We start from the raw sequence: 16,861 nt of genomic DNA, 5'->3' as shown, positions 1-16,861 counted from the left end.
ATAACACAATTATTATTAAAAGATTCCCAAAAAAAAAAAATACACACAAATATAAGGAAATATATTATTCCATAAGATTCTCCAAGTCCATTATTATTTTGAACAACACACGAGATGCTTATTTAAATAGTATCATGATAACTTCCTAGGCTTGAAAGATAGATGTTTCCATCATGATTAACTTCATATATATCTCAAACTTTTATTGTGAGAGGCCATGCACTGTCAACTTCAAGTGGTGACTCTGCAAATACAAAAGAAAGCATATATGAATTATTATGTTCTTATTCTCGTGAGTTATACATGCCTTAAGCAGAAAAAGTATAAAGTTTGGTGATTTGGGCTTACAGATTAAATAGTATTAACAGTAACATAGACTGATCCTGCATCAAGATTAGCTATTTTGGCAAAAGCATCTGCAGAGAGATTAATAATTGCTGCAGCACCTGGATTATGATCGACAATCATAACTGTGACGGCCTCACCTAAGCATGGTTGTGGGTCACCCTGGTTTGTAGCACCGGTGCATGCGACCTCGAATGATTTCCCGCATGCTGCTCCACTGTCCCATAAATCATCACTTACTCCAGCTACAAGGTTACCTTGGTTTTGATTTCCAAAGCATGCAGAGGCTGTCAATGGGATAATAAAATATTATTAAAGCAAATGTTAGAATTTTACAATTTAGATTCTATCATATATATTTCATCAAAGTGTTAAGTTAATAGACAGTTTCTCAATTGATTTATTTTTTACTTCACCGGAAGAAAACCCATTTCAATCACTCTAATGTTGTAAGATTTGACCCAACTAAAACAAGAGAATTAATTTCAATTAAAATTCCAAAAAACAATAAACTTAGAAATTTCATGTAACGGTTATATTTACGTTCTTGAAGTTTGTGGCAACATGCATGGATCGAAAAATCATTAGGGTAAAACTTATCACACTAGTATGTAACAAAAACTACCCCGAATCATTGTATTGACCATTTCCTCTCCATATACTTGTAATATTTTCTTCATCAACCTAAATGAAATTCTAAATATTTTCCATGGGATGTACCAAGTGACTAAAATTGTTGCATATAAATATACTCACGAACATAAGGAGGATCAAAGAAAGTGGCAAGCCCAGTAACAGTACATTCAACTGAGGTGAGACATATGGCTATGGTTACCATTAACAAATAACGAATAATTACACCCATATTTCTTCTTAGAAAAAACTTTGCACCAATATTATAACACTTCTACTTTGTGATTTCAAGAAGTAGAGTTTCCTCCAATTTATAGCATGCTTCCCCACCCCCCCACCCACCCCCCCCAAGACTAGGTATGATTCAAATTTAATTTCATTACTATTAGTTAATTATTGTCTTGGAGATTTATAGTTAGTAGTATATTGGACAAAATATATATGGTGTAGGATATGTGCACATTTCATTCGATTAAAGAATTAAAAGATAAGAACTTTCTATAAATAAAAAAAAAATTAAATGTAATTTGACATAGGTACAGGTATATTGTGCATTACAACAAAAATTTAGGCTAAAAGAATTTATATTTATATATATATAATATATATATATATATAAAGTTTTTATTTTATTTTAATAGCATATTTAGATTATCTTAATATAATTTTATAAGATGTTAGGAAAACCAACTCATTAAAAAAAATTGATATATATTATTAGTATATATCTTTTTTTCAAATTTTTAGTTTTTTTCTCAATCAAAATACTTAGCAAGTTAATGAAGGAGATGGTGTTTCATATATTTATTCATTTACTTACTTAGTCAAAAGAAAATATATGTATTTTCTCATATTATTATAATTTAAAATAATTTAATTTCTTAAGCAAAAAAAAATACTTTTACTTTATTTTTAAATCTATATACCACATATTATATATGGGAATAAAATACAACCATTCAAATTATATAGAAAAATATTACCAGATTATTTATTAGAAAAAAAAAAAAAAAAACTTACAAGAACAAAAAAGGAATTTAAGATTGTAAGGACTCAATTCGCGACGGCCCCAAAATAGTATTGGGTTTGCACGTTGAGGACCCAAACAATATAATTTGTAGAGCGTGGGTTTGAAAGGCTAGGCCTTGGTCACTGAACGGTGGTTAGTCGTGGTGTTCATACAGAATTAAACCATGTTCGCTCGGGGAGTCTTTCTCCTCGAGACGGTCTGAGAGGCTCTGGTTCTTGGCCTTTTTTCCCAGCCCTTTTCCTGGACTGCTTACTTTTCCTTTTATAGTAGCTTTCACTCCCCTCCCAACGTCCATGTGTAAGTTTAACTTTCCAAGACTGATACTTGTCTCATCAGCCCATACCCAGAGTGGTTGGAGGTGGTTGTAAAAACTGAAAAGTATTGCTCTGTCTGACGCAGAGTATTTAATGGCAGTAATGGCAGCCTTTCTTTTGTCCTTTGTCGCCATTCTGTCCAGGACTCCTTTATCTATTAATGCGGATGTGTTCAGCTCTTCCCAAAACTGTTCCTATGCCGTTCTTGTCATTTCTTTTAGAAATGCCTTGAGGATGCCGAGGACAGAATCATCCTTAGCTATGTATCAAAGCTACTTGGACTTTCATTGTGTGTCCTCGGCAATTCCTCTCCTCGGCTCGAGCCTTAGGTCCCAATGTAAAAGTGGGCCAGGGCCACAAATTATTAGGCCCCACAATAGCCCCTCAAAATCCTGCTGCCCGACCTCTTGGTCGGGAAGGAGGGTTTTGGTGATGTTGGGGCTGTATCATGGCTTGCCCAACCTTGTCCTTCATTAATGTCAGTGTCTCTTCATCTGCCTAGAAAATGCGCCGAGTTACGAGACATTCTTTTAGATTTACTCACGATGCGTTCCTGCCGTTTCCGTGCACGAGGCGCGTCTTTAATAACTTCCCTTTACGAGGCCAATCAAATCAGACGGTTATAGACGGCGCTGGGGAGTTGAATGGACACTATCTCGTTTGCAGCACTTCTTGGAAATCTGAATGGATTAAATGCCACTAAACTTGCCTGCCATATGAAGCAAGGCAAGAGGTTACTTCCTTTAAATAGAGACCCTTTAGTCTTTCTAAGGTCTTAAACCTCCAGCTGCACTCAAAGTTTTCCTTATCAGCGCAATCAAACCCTAGAGTGTGATATGTCTGAGGAAAAAGCGGGGGTGAAGGAACCACACCCTCTCCAAAAGCACCGTGTCCCTCCGAAACTTAAGATGGCTCGGTCAAGACAGGGTAGGCAGAGACTCAAGATATTTTTCATCTTCCTTCAGCCAAAATTCGAAGTAGGTCTCAATCGCATCAAATTTTTGGTGCAACTGAGCTGGGGTTGCTCATCATCAGTACCATCCACTCTCTTTCGAGCATAGCTAATATGGTACCAGTGTGTTAGGAGTCAAGGTTGACGCAGGGATTAAGTATCCCTGCTTCTTCCTCTCTTCCTTCACTGGTGCCTCCTTTTGCCTCCCCTTCTTCTTCTTTCCCATCACCGGATCCAACCTGGTGCTTTTACTTCTTCCTCTTCTTCTCCTCATCCATCAAAGGAGGCCACCCTCCCATACACGAACGCTACTAGAGCAGAGTTTAGAAAGATTTGTCGTTTTACTGTATATATTTTTTTTTTACTTTTGCTTTTGTAATTAGTCTCCTGTATAGGCTTGTTTAAGCCCCTCATTGTACGCTGTACTACTTCTTTATATTAATAAAAGTTGACATTATTCTATTCTATGTACTCTTTCTTTTCTGCAATAGTTATGCTGTGAATGGATGTGCCATTATACAATTTTTTTTTTATTCTGAACGATACTTAGGGCCGAAATCCCTATTAAGAAAAAGATATCTTCATGAGCTTATTGAAGCTATTCGGCTCAATAATGCCGATCTAACAAAACGACACTTAAGGCCGAGGCCCTTGTTAAGAAAAAGATATTATTTTGAGCTTATTGACACTACTCGGCACAATAATGCGGACCTGAAAAAACGATACTTAGGGCCGAGGCCCTCGTTAAGAAAAAGTTAGTATTCCTAGCTTATTGAAACTATTCGGCACAATAATGCCAACCTGAGAAAGATTACATACCCCAGAATAACCAAGATGACAGCTGAATACTCGGTACTGCGTAGGAGGTAATCATCCGAGGAGGGATGACCCAAAATAAGCTGCCCATGCGGGTCGCCAAGTACTAGGATGCTTTGCCACCTTCTTAATATCCTTTATAGCCTTAGCCATTTTTAGCATCTGGTCCGAGGATTGAAGTACGATCGTACTGAACTTAAACGCTCATTTGCATCAGTTCCCTTAGAACTGAGGATCCGAGGACAGGTCGGGATCTTTATTCCGTCTAGGACTTAATCCGACTTCTAGTATATGATCATCCCGTAGGTCTGAGCAATTTAGAATTCTCCTTAAGTAGTTGGTTTCTCCATAGGTTTGAGTCCGAGGACCATGCAACACCTTGGTTCTGTCCAAAACTTAGATATTTTCATTAAGTAGTTGGTTTCCCTATAGGTTTGAGTCCAAGGACCATGCAATACCTTGGTTCTGTCCAAAACTTAGCTTTTTAAGTAATTGGTTTCCCCATAAGTTTGAGTCCGAGGACCATGCAATACCTTGGTTCTGTCCAAAACTTAACTTTTTAAGTAGTTGGTTTCCCCATAGGTTTGAGTCCGAGGACCATGCAACACCTTGGTTCTGTCCAAAACTTAGATATTTTCATTAAGTAGTTGGTTTCCCCATAGGTTTAAGTCCGAGGACCATGCAATACCTTGGTTCTGTCCAAAACTTAGCTTTTTAAGTAGTTGGTTTCCCCATAGGTTTGAGTCCGAGGACCATGCAATATCTTGGTTCTGTCCAAAACTTAGATATTTTCATTAAGTAGTTGGTTTCCCCATAGGTTTGAGTCCGAGGACCATGCAATACCTTGGTTCTGTCCAAAACTTAGCTTTTTAAGTAGTTGGTTTCCCCATAGGTTTGAGTCCGAAGACCATGCAATATCTTGGTTCTGTCCAAAACTTAGCTTTTTAAGTAGTTGGTTTCCCCATAAGTTTGAGTCCGAGGACCATGCAACACCTTGGTTCTGTCCAAAACTTAAATATTTTCATTAAGTAGTTGGTTTCCCCATAGGTTTGAGTCCAAGGACCATGCAATACCTTGGTTCTGTTCAAAACTTAGTTTTTTAAGTAGTTGGTTTCCCCATAGGTTTGAGTCCGAGGACCATGCAATACCTTGATTCTGTCCAAAACTTAGCTTTTTAAGTAGTTGGTTTCCCCATAGGTTTGAGTCCGAGGACCATGCAATACCTTGATTCTGTCCAAAACTTAGCTTTTTAAGTAGTTGGTTTCCCCATAGGTTTGAGTCCGAAAACCATGCAATACCTTGGTTCTGTCTAAAACTTAGTTTTTTAAGTAGTTGGTTTCCCCATAGGTTTGAGTCCGAGGACCATGCAATACCTTGGTTTTGTCCAAAACTTGATTTTTAAGTTTGGGGAGATTAGCCCCTCGGCCAAGGTATGGGACATTGGTTTGGGGTGATTAGCCCCTCGGCCAAGCCCCTAGAACCATCCGCGCTACTGGCGCTTCGAAGCGTAGCCCCTTGGCCAAGCCCTTGGTGGAAAAACGTAACCCCTAGTGGAACTTTAGCAACAAGCTGTTGGAAGTGATGGGTGGACTTTTTCAACCCACCGCCCGTGCCAACACACAAGCCTTTCCCACAGACGGCGCCAATTGTAAGGACTTAGTTCGCGACGGCCCCAAAACAGTATTGAGTTCGCACGTCGAGGGCCCAAACAATATAATTTGTAGAGCGTGGGTTTGAAAGGCTAGGCCTTGGTCACTGAACGGTGGTTAGTCGTGGTATTCATACAGAATTAAACCATGTTCGCTCGGGGAGTCTTTCTCCTCGAGACAGTCTGGGAGGCTCTAGTTCTTGGCCTTTTTTCCCAGCCCTTTTCCTAAACTGCTTACTTTTCCTTTTATAGTAGCTTTCACTCCCCTCCCAACGTCCACGTGTAGGTTTAACTTTTCAGGACTGATACTTGTCCCATCAGCCTATACCCAGAGTGGTTGGGGGTGGTTGTAAAAACTGAAAAGCATTGCTCTATCTGACGCAGAGTATTTAATGGCAGTAATGGTAGCCTTTATTTTGTCCTTTGTCGCCATACTGTCCAGGACTCCTTTATCTATCGATGTGGATGTGTTCGGCTCTTCCCAAAACTGTTCCTATGCCGTTCTTGTCATTTCTTTTAGAAATGCCTTGGGAATGCCGAGGACAGAATCATCCTTGGCTATGTATCAAAGCTACTTGGACTTTCATTGTGTTTCCTCGGCAATTCCTCTCCTCGGCTCGGGCCTTGGGCCCCAATGTAAAAGTGGGCCAGGGCCACAAATTATTGGGCCCCACAAAGATTATAATAAAATTATAAAATATTGATGATTAGTGTAAATAGTAAAATCTGACTTAGAAATGTTGATTTTGATAATTTTAATGTTGTATATAGTGATACACAATAAAAAATTAAAAAATTATGTTGATAATAAGAGTATTGAGGTTCAACCTAATTGAAATATCTTTGTGTGTATGTATAATACGGAAAATGTTTAATAAATGTTCTAATTGTTTTCAGACTTTATATATATATATATATATATATATATATATATTAATATGCATTTATATATAATATATAGTATAATGGATTGATTTTCAAACTATTTACTCGTTTTTTTTTTTTTTAATTATTAACTATTTGCAATTTTTTTTTTTTTTAACAGGAGCTCACTATTTATTCTTTAAACTTGAAAAATTGTTAAATGGATTTATTAACCATATGATCGTTGGCAAGGTAACACCATTCTTATTAAATTAAATGCGGATAGAAATTTGGCATTATTTTTATAATCCTTGACTCGTTTCTATTTAATTGATATTACTTTAAAAACCTTAGCAACGTTATAGCTCCGTATATCATTTGTAGGATCAATAAATAAAGACAAATATTTGAATTACATATATATATATATATATATATATAAAGTTTAGTTATAAAATTAGTTGTAACTTAAGGCAACAACTTTCTTAAAAAAAAATTAACATTACTACATATTTTGAAAATCTAAATGTTGAATTGCATGCTCTTTAAACTTTTAATACACATGTCAAATTTTATGCCAATAAAATATTATTTACTATATGATCTATAAGTTTATATTTTATGTATAATTTTAAACTATAAAAATTTGTAATTTAAACAATTTATTGATGACATAGTTATTAACCTTTAATTTTCTAGAAATTTTGCAAGCATGAAGAATATAAGAAAAAAAATGTAATATATATATATATATATATTACAAGTCAATATCTTAACAATGCACGATTGTAGTATTCATATAACATTTTCATAACAACTTCACAACAAGGCTTAGGGTGCCAAGTTGTTATTGGTTCTTATTTAAGCTAAATATTAACATCACTATTTTTATCTACTATTAACAAATTGCCACCTAGATTTTGTTTTCAAATTTTAGTGAAAATATTGTGCGCATAGCTTTACATATTCTTTATTTTTTTATTTTGAACTTTTTTTTTCTAAATATGAAATTTGGTAATTGTGATAGTTATTAATTGAAATTTATTATAATTGATTTGAAATTATCACAATTTTTTTTCTTTGAAATATGCCATGATTCTGATGGGGTGTTTAAATTAGAATATTATGATATCAACAAAAAGTCATAGGTTGTCAATTTTATATGATACATATTTGATTAATAAATAAATAAAATAAATTAGGGAATTCGTAGAAAATAGCATACATAATTTAATTAGAATTTTTTTAGACAAAATCAAACCTAATTTAATTCATATTTGTTTGGTTTTAAAAAACAACTGAATCACTTTTTATTTAATTATATGGTTCAACACTATTTGTAACTCTAAAAAAAATAAAAAATTAAAAACATAAAATGATAACCTACAAAAATGGGGAGTTTTAAAGTATTATTTTGAAAAACCTTAAAAGTTAACAAAAAGTCAAACACCTTTTATTTTACGTTATAGATTAATCATTAACTTGTGCAATGCATATGAATGTTGGAGAAAAAAAATTTTATATATGATGCTTATAATCAAATCATTGAACTGTTAGCTATAGAATGGTTTTACATTATTAAAAAGTTGGTGTCACTTGATCATGTCCATAACTTTTTATTCATATCAAATTTGTCCACAGTTTGAATATACGCCCTCATTCTTCTTTGCACGCTATGTGAATGTGACCCAAAGGAAATGCTTCTTTTTTTTTCCATTTTTTATATTATAATGTTTCTCCTCTTAATATGTAATTAAAGAGAGAAGATGTCCCCCAATTGCAAATCTTAAGGTGCATATTCAATTGTAGATTTTTTTTTTTTGGTTATCCCTAATCAAAGCAACTTATAGTTGGAATTTTTTTAACCCCAATCAAAGCATCTTGCAATGGAGTTGCCACATAATTTATTTAGGGTGAAAATACCATTTTGGTTCTTATATTTTGGGGGGTTACAATCAATTTGGTTCCTACATTTTGGTAACAGTCAATTTGGTCCTTATTATTTTTAGTTTGTGATCAATTTGGTCCTTACCATTAATTTACTAACAAAAAATTGCTAAATGGTAAATGGTGTGTAAACATGGCACACTTGAAATTGATGTGGCTAATAAAATAATAATAAAAATATTAATAATTAATTGAAAATACCACGTTAGCAATTGAAAGATTAAAAAATATATAATAAAAAAATACAACAAATAAATTAAATCAATATTTACTTATTTTTCATTACATTTTCTTAGCTAAAAAAAATTAAAAGTCAATATTTACCCCTAATCAAAGCAACTTACAATGGAGTTGCAGCATAATTTATTTAGAAGTAAAAATTAAGAAAACCTCTAAAAATTGCATCTTTATTGATGGATAGTGAAAATTATATCAATTGATTGAATAAAAATAAGTTTCATGATTTTAGTCCAAATACAATCTAAAAAAAAAAAGAGAATATTAAAATGGTTGGTTTTAAGTTACATTCTAGAGAGAACTTTTAATTTTTTATTCTAAAGTGCAAGAATAATGCACTCGCATATGGCTGCAGCTTGCAGCAAAAGATAGTTTTTAATTTTTTGTAGAATTTCTCATGAGAATTAAACTATTGAAACCAATGATACAACCTTAAGGTTGCTCATGGTGTGTTTTGTTTAGTGGGAGCAAACATATTTTCTTAGGAAAATGTTGGTGAAGTTGTTAATCCTTTATGGTTTTTGGACATTTCTTAAACCTTATGTTTGGTTCTGCGAGGTCGGGGAAAGAAAAAAGAGGTGCTAACATTTGAAAGATATGACGATATTTTGGTGTAAATAACTAAAAATATTTGTTGGTTATATTACAGAAAAAAAAAAAAAATATATATATATATATATAGATTTTGTGATTATGTAATCAAGAATACAAACAGATATTATGAATAAGAAATCAAGAACAATAATTGAATTTCTATATAACATAGCAAATAGAAATCTGTAAAATAAATTACTCACAAACCAAATATATTAAGAATGAATGATATAATTCTGATCAAGACTTGTATTTGATACAATTAAAACCATTTTCAATTTGGTACTTTATGAGTCAATTTTTTATTCACTCCTCGAATGGTTTGACAAATAACAATGCGAAAGACAACAAGATTCATCATAAACCCACTTTATTTTTGGCTAAAAAATATATAATCAAACACTTGCTAAAGCCCATTTTTTCATTTTGTGCAAAAGAGTTGGTGTTTAAGCTCTTGGTACTGTGGTGGGCCTCGTGGCTAACTACAGAGCAAATCATCAAAGACATGCCCTTTAAAGTCTTTTACCGAGGTCGTAATACCTTTTCTTCATGATTGGCCATACTGTGGGCCTATTTAGTTTGTGGGTTGAATGAGATTATTTTGTCCCAATGACCCAAGAGGTTGTGCCTTTTCTCAATTGGGACTCAAAAAGGCCTTCTCGTATCACAACCACGAATTGGGTCTTTCCCCACACTGGTTTTTAATGTCATGTTATGTTAATAACCTTTTAAGCTTCGTTTGGTAGGAGATGGAAAAGTGGAATGATTAAAATTGGGACAAAATGGAAAAGTAGAGGAATAGAAAAAATTTTAGTTTTTTCTCAATGTGTTTCATTGAGGGATGGAAAAGTGAATAGATAAAAAATTCTTTTGTTATGAGCTTTGTCTAATGGGTTCTTCAGCTTCCATTTAGAAGATTGACTCAATGCAAAAATTTTTATCTACAAGTCTGTAAATAGAGGGATTGGGCTAGTCTGATTGTTAGTATAGTTTTGGGCCAAGTTTTAGACTTGAGAGTCATATTGTTTTTAGGCCAAAATACAAAACTCACCTTCTAAATTTCACCACTTTTCATTTCAGTCCTATAAGTTTACATCTTGTCATTTCAGTCCTCTAAATTTCAATTTTCCTTAATTTAGTCTTCTGCTAAGATTCCATCCATATCTGCCATTAACCATATTTAATTTTTAATTATTTATTTATATCTTATATTAAAAAAATGTTAATTTGAAATTAAAAAAATGTTAATTTGAAATTTAAAAAAACAAAGATTAACCCCAAATTCCTTTCCTCAAGGCTTTCATCTTCTTCTTTGCTTTCGTCCCCAAAAACCTTCCTCATCATCATCATTCTCCCAGAGTAATTCCCATATACATACTCTTGCATTACCCATTTTCATCGTCGTAAACACACCATGTGCCTTGCCACTCCCAGACCCCGCAATCAAAGTTAGACTCCTCGTGATACGAAACGCACATGTAGTGTTCTTCAATGGGTATAGACTATCCTAAGTTGGGCTGCAACGAGTCGAGCTTCCTAGCTATGATTGCTTTGATAATCTCCTTCTTGAATGTTCTTTCTTCTTTAAGTATCTGAGCTCTGTGTTTGCCATTGGCAGTTTCTTGGGGCTGGGATTTTGGAGTTTGAGAGGGAAAGAGACCGGTGTGGAGGCGTAATAGATTTAGGGATTGAAGATATAATCGAGATTGCTGGTGGGGGTCTATATGAAATCATTATTTTTTTTATTTTTTTTTTTAGAAATGAATTCATTATTGTTTGATTGAGGTTTTTGGACTTTCTCTTTTGGTTGTTTTGGGAATAGGGAACAGAAAGAAGGGTTTTCACGTAAGAAATAAATAATTAAATAAAAATAAAATACTGTTAACGGTAAACTTGGATGGAATGTTAACGGAAAAATAAAATGAGGAGAATTGAAACTTAGAGAACTGAAATGACAAAATACAAATTTACAAGATTGAAATGAAAAGTGGTGAAACTTAGAAGATAAGTTTTGTATTAGGCTTGTTTTTATTTCAATCCTAGTTGGGATGTTGGGTTCCTATGGGCTTTTTGGGTGTGGATGAGGATTCAATTGTTTCTTCTTCTCAACCTTTTAAGGCTTCGTGGGGGTTAGATTTGGACTGACATTCCTTATGGAATAGATCTTGGGATCGTCAACTTGTCTAGTATTTGGTACTAAAAAAATATTTTCAATCTGCCTAATCTCTATACCACTCCTATGATTAAATTTCAATTTACATTTTACACAAAGGACGCTACTGTGTCCTTTTTTTAGGTTGAGATACGAGCTACTTGGAATTACACAGTCTAATTCTAGAATGAAAACTCACATTTCGAAGTTGATCATCTAACATGATCAAAAGCAAAGTAAAAAATATGGAAAAGCCTAGGACCATAAAAGCATTCACAACTTTTTGCCACAAATGTGAATAGATATGGTGTGGTAATGAAAAATAGTAAGTTCATGTGTAAATGATGGTTAACCACTTACAATCTGGCATATTAAAATTGTGAAATAGTTTGTGATTCTAAAACTAATCGAAAAATATTATATAGTTGACATATTAAATAACCTTGAGACATAATGTCTTAAAAGATGTATTATTCTAAATTCTAATATTACGACATCAAAAGAGGATATTTTCAAACTAACCGTGCTATAAAAATGTAATTATCCACGTAAGAAAAATTAACAAAATGAGGGCTTGCTTGGTGAAAGAAAAACAAGTACCAGCTATACAGCCCAGAGAATCTTCAATCTTTCTTTTCAACATAAAAAAAAAATTAAAAAAAAATGGGAACTCTACAAAGCCAAAACTGACCAGCCACCAACCTTAAGCACCACAAACTGACTTCGTCACCGTCCAAAATTCAAACAACAAAGCACCGCCACCAACATTAAGGAGCTTTCTTCACTATGTGAACACATCCACTTTCATTTTTATTTTTATTTTTACAGATATTTTTAATATACGGCGGCAACTCCTAATGATTACTCTTTATTATTAAACCAAAATACCAATTGATTTTTTATGTAGATGGGGTTCGAACTTCTGATATCTTATTTAATGATAAAAAAATTTTATCAGTTAAGTTAACTGAAACCCACAACACATCCACCTTCATAATTAACAGACCTCTACTATCAAAAATTGGTAAAGCTATAAATGAATTTCAAAAGTGTCAAGTCATTGACATCCCATTTTGCAACCCGCATTTAACTTTACATAGAGGATAAAAAGGTAATTTCACCTTAGAAATATGCATCTTAATTCTGGCCATTAGATCTTTAATCTCATTTTACCAAAATGATCTTGATGTTGTAATGATCAAATCAGCTGGTCATAAGTCCTAATCAGATCATTAGATTGAAAGTTATCATCAAATCAAGTTTTAATGGTCGAGATGCACTATCACAAATTGAGTCCGACTATATGAGATTATAAACAATTGATTCCAATTAGTTATAATTATAATCAATTTGAAATTAATGATGTATCATAATTTGATTGACTAGGACTACATCTTATAGTAAGATTGCACACTTTTAATTAATTAGAAAGTCAAATATAATTATTCAATGAGTAATTTATGTAGTTATCTTTTTAATTAAGGTAAATTTGAAACTAATTAAGTTTGAAATGGAAGTAATTGGAGTATATTAATGTTAATTGAAAACTAATTTGGGACCTATTAATGTTAATTGTGCTAAAATTATTTTTTAACAAATGACTTCTGCTCACAATTTCATTGATTTCTCTCATAATATTTTGAATCTATGAGTGAAGTTAATTTTTCAAAAAACTAGACATACAGGGCTTCAATTTAAGCACAAGAACGAGACAATTTCGATTAGAATTGAGTAAGATATGATTTTTTGAATTTGGCTTTGCAAGTTGTTATAATAGTTACAGTAAAACCGAATTTTGTTTGCTCATCACTCCCACCAATCTCTATATTTAATGCACTAGCTTTCCCCAAGGTTTGAAATAGGGTCTAAGTTCATGATTTTTTTTTATCCTTTGTCAACCCTATTAAATAACCTTCCATTCATAATTTTTTCCACTACTACTATATAAATCTCCTATCTCCTCCATTCCAAGTCTAGTCTTCTTTTCTATTCTACCCTTAAGACCTCTACCAAGAGCTTCCGCCTCCTCCATCATGTGGATTTTGAATGCTGGTATAATCTCTTTCCCTAATTTGTTTTGTATATTGCTATGATAAGAATTTAAGATTAAAACATGCTAGTGGTTATTTAAATTCTTTGAATATGTTTGAATATTCTTAAATATTCATATGTGTTATTCACATATTCTTGATTGTTCATCACATATTTATACATAACACTAGCTTTAATCTTAAATCCATGTCAAAAATATGAAAAACATATTTGCTTCATAATTCTTTCAAATCCTTGAATCTAGGATATCACCATTCACACACATTTACTAGAATTTATTTTTCAATCCAAATGCAATGCTTAGTAAATTAAATTAGGGTTTATCACATGCACACACATTAAATTCAACATGCAAATTAATTGATAACATATTGAATGATATGATATGAATGTTGGCCATTATAGTCTAGAAAATCGGTTTCATTGAGCAAAATGGGTATTTAACACCTTCCCATCTTGTAACATAGCCTCCGAGCTTAGATCAAGAATTGATAAATTAATACTTATCAATGTAATTTTCAATTTTTAAATTGTAATTAGAAAACAAAGTCATGTATTTTATCGTAGATTGTACCTAGGACCAAAGTCATGTAATTTCTTATGATCAATATAGATTCATTTGCAAATCAATAAAATGAGGAATTTTTCAATTTTAGTTTTCTTATTTATTCAAATAATTAAATAAAATGTGACTCCATTGTAAAACCTTTAATCTAAAGGGGAAAATATAATTAGTCGAACCTCTATTTTGAGAGACAATAACACAACTCCACCCATTCACGTGAGTTTAGCCCAACACCCAAAAACGGGTTTGGAGCGCGATCTCTCACACAAATATTAAAATTTTCCTATAAAAAATAATTAAAATTTCAAGCTTGTTATGCATGGAATTCATACTACAAAAGATAAAGATAGGAATGAGGCAAAATGCATTTAGCTGCTAATCAATTTGAATTCGAATAAATGTGCTCCACTAAATGAGGATAAATAAGCAATAGCCAATAGTAGATGAGAGAAGTTAATGGATATCTTAAGGAGGCAATTGGTTCATTGTGATGTGCCCTTGATGTGATGCACATTACGATAATATGACATTAAGATTTTTTGTTTATTTTACTTTTTTCTAACATTGCCATAATTTAAAATTACAAAATATATTACATTATCTTAATCTCATCGTCTTCTTAAACAATGTAATGTTGTATTATTATATTGAGATTACATTAATGTAAAATTATTATAACGTAATATTATGGCACAATGTAATATCATGGTGAATCAAACGTTGCTTAAGAGCATTGATTTAGTAAATATTTTTAGAAACTTTTTATAAAAAAAAATGAAAAAAAAATGATTTTTTTGACTTTTTTTTTATTTTTTATTTTCCAATAAAGTTGTATAAAAACTTTCATAAAATTATCTCTTTCTCTCTGTCGTTTGGGAAGTTAGTCATAACACCTTTTTAGTTCAGGTTCATAATCATAACAAAGTTCTACCACCAGATCACCTACCTCTATTATCATATGTATAAGTTTTGTCCATTTTATTCTTGAAAAAATTCGAATTTATTTATGAGCTACTTAGTTAACTAATTTTTTTTCTGATATAAATTAAACATCATAACTAAATATTTTTTCAACTTCACATATTTAGATCAGAATGTCAATTATCAATAACCTTTTTTTTTTTCTAAATTGTCATCATATGTCAATAGGTAAACATATCCTCACTTTCAACACATTAATAAAAGATTCTTCTTTACTCTTAACCAACAAAAGAAAAAGGAAAAAGAAGAAAAAGAAAAAGAAAGAAAAGAAGAAAAGAGCATGAAAGCTAAACTGCAACACTCTCATCTTCCACCCTATTAACGTGTCTCTTTCTACACTCGCAGTAAAAAACGGTATTAACAATGTAACTCCAAAGCACCACTACTCCATACAACAAAATTAACCCCACTTTATTTCTAACACCATCCACTACCCTCATAGCCGTCGATGTCGATGACAACAAATCCTGACCGTCCACGATCCTCTCTAGATCCATAGCAATTGCGCCCGATACCAACACGAACAAACCCGAAAGCACCCACCCGGAAACTCTCCGACCCGCCATTAGACCAGACCCGACACGAATCGCCTCCCATCCAAACCTGTCCTCCGCGATCGATACCACGAGGCCGAGACTCAGCACCGCCATTAAGTAAACCTCGAGACCCGACCCGATTAGGAGGACCAAGAATTCGGACCCGGGCGACCCGGATAGAGCTGCTAAAGTACGCGGGAGCTGGGCGTAGAATAGCGAGATGGCGTAGGTGAAGATGGTGGTGACGGAGGGGCGTTTCCACGTGAGCTTAACGGCTTCGAAGGAGGAGACGAAGGTGGGGCGCTTGGAATGGACGGCGGAGACGGTGGAGCTGACGGAGGTGACGGCGGCGACGAGGGAGAGGAAGAAGTTGGGGAGAAAGAAGAGAGCTCTGAGCTTGAGGAGGCCGAGAGCGTCGGCGCGTGACTCTTGCCAGACGTGACGCGCCTCGAAGCGCGTGTGGGAGCGGAGGGCAATGAATTCCAGGTGGTAAACGTGGGACTTGAGGCGGTGGGAGTATAAAGATAGAGAGAAAAGAAGAAAAGAAAGTGGGAGGGTGGCGAGGGCAAATATGGAAAGGAAAATGTGTTTGTTTCGCAGGAAAATCTTGAGGGAAATGTAGAGAGTTGAGAGAGGTGGGAAGAAGAGAAATGTATCATCGCTGCTTTCGAACATTGTGACGGGTGATGATTATGGGCTCATTGGAGTTTCTTTTTTTGGTGGTGGAGTGTGGAGGGAGGGGTTGGGGTGAAACTTTACCAAATTGCCCCTATATTGCGCCGAAACGCGTGATATCGAGAGATCAGCAACAGAATCAGAATGTGGGGATCGTGCTTGTGTTTGTGTATGTGGTGTGCGTATCTTTGTCTGTGACTGTGGCACTGGTTTTAGTTGCATTCCCTTTTGTATTTAGAATTTAGTGATGGATGGGTAGGATTTGTTTAATGAGACTGGATGACTTAAGATCAATCCTCAGATTTTTTACATCCATCATAAAAAAAGCTTTTATTAAAAATTGAAAAAAAATATCAAACTTTTTTGCCAATTTTTTCAATTTATGATAAAAATTGTCCGAAATTGATTTATTAATATATTTTCTAAGGGTATGCGTTAATAAATCTCTTTTATTAATGGGTAGTACTAATAAGTCAATTTTTTGACCAATTTTATATGGCGTAGAGTCAATAAAGTCAAT

The 16,861-nt window shown here is 33.7% G+C and overlaps 2 protein-coding genes across 2 annotated transcripts; both read right to left on the bottom strand.

Moving 5' to 3' along the window:
* Nucleotides 1–351: 351 nt before the first annotated feature.
* LOC115973936 (EG45-like domain containing protein) lies at nt 352–10,779 on the bottom strand. Its single transcript, XM_031094179.1, has 2 exons — nt 10,713–10,779; nt 352–632 (listed from the first exon to the last, which is right to left on the bottom strand). Exons 1-2 carry the CDS (start codon nt 10,777–10,779, stop codon nt 352–354), a joined length of 348 nt encoding a protein of 115 aa, XP_030950039.1.
* Nucleotides 10,780–15,417: 4,638 nt separating this feature from the next.
* On the bottom strand, nt 15,418–16,341 carry LOC115973935. Its single transcript, XM_031094178.1, has one exon. The coding sequence runs from the start codon at nt 16,339–16,341 to the stop codon at nt 15,418–15,420; it is 924 nt and encodes a 307-aa protein (XP_030950038.1).
* Nucleotides 16,342–16,861: the final 520 nt, after the last annotated feature.

This window comes from Quercus lobata, chromosome 2, assembly GCF_001633185.2.
Source record: "Quercus lobata isolate SW786 chromosome 2, ValleyOak3.0 Primary Assembly, whole genome shotgun sequence".
Lineage (NCBI taxonomy): Eukaryota > Viridiplantae > Streptophyta > Magnoliopsida > Fagales > Fagaceae > Quercus > Quercus lobata.
Note: the sequence above shows the minus strand (reverse complement) of the source record. Positions and strands in the feature narration are given on the sequence as shown.

Bases quoted from the DNA above. Each gene is read 5' to 3' on its own strand.
- LOC115973936 (XM_031094179.1), bottom strand. From the start codon at position 10,779: ATGAAAATGGGTAATGCAAGAGTATGTATATGGGAATTACTCTGGGAG. The intron at 633-10,712 runs GTTTTTGGGGAC...TCCCATTGACAG, and splicing joins GAATGATGATGATGAGGAAG to CCTCTGCATGCTTTGGAAAT.
- LOC115973935 (XM_031094178.1), bottom strand. From the start codon at position 16,341: ATGTTCGAAAGCAGCGATGATACATTTCTCTTCTTCCCACCTCTCTCA.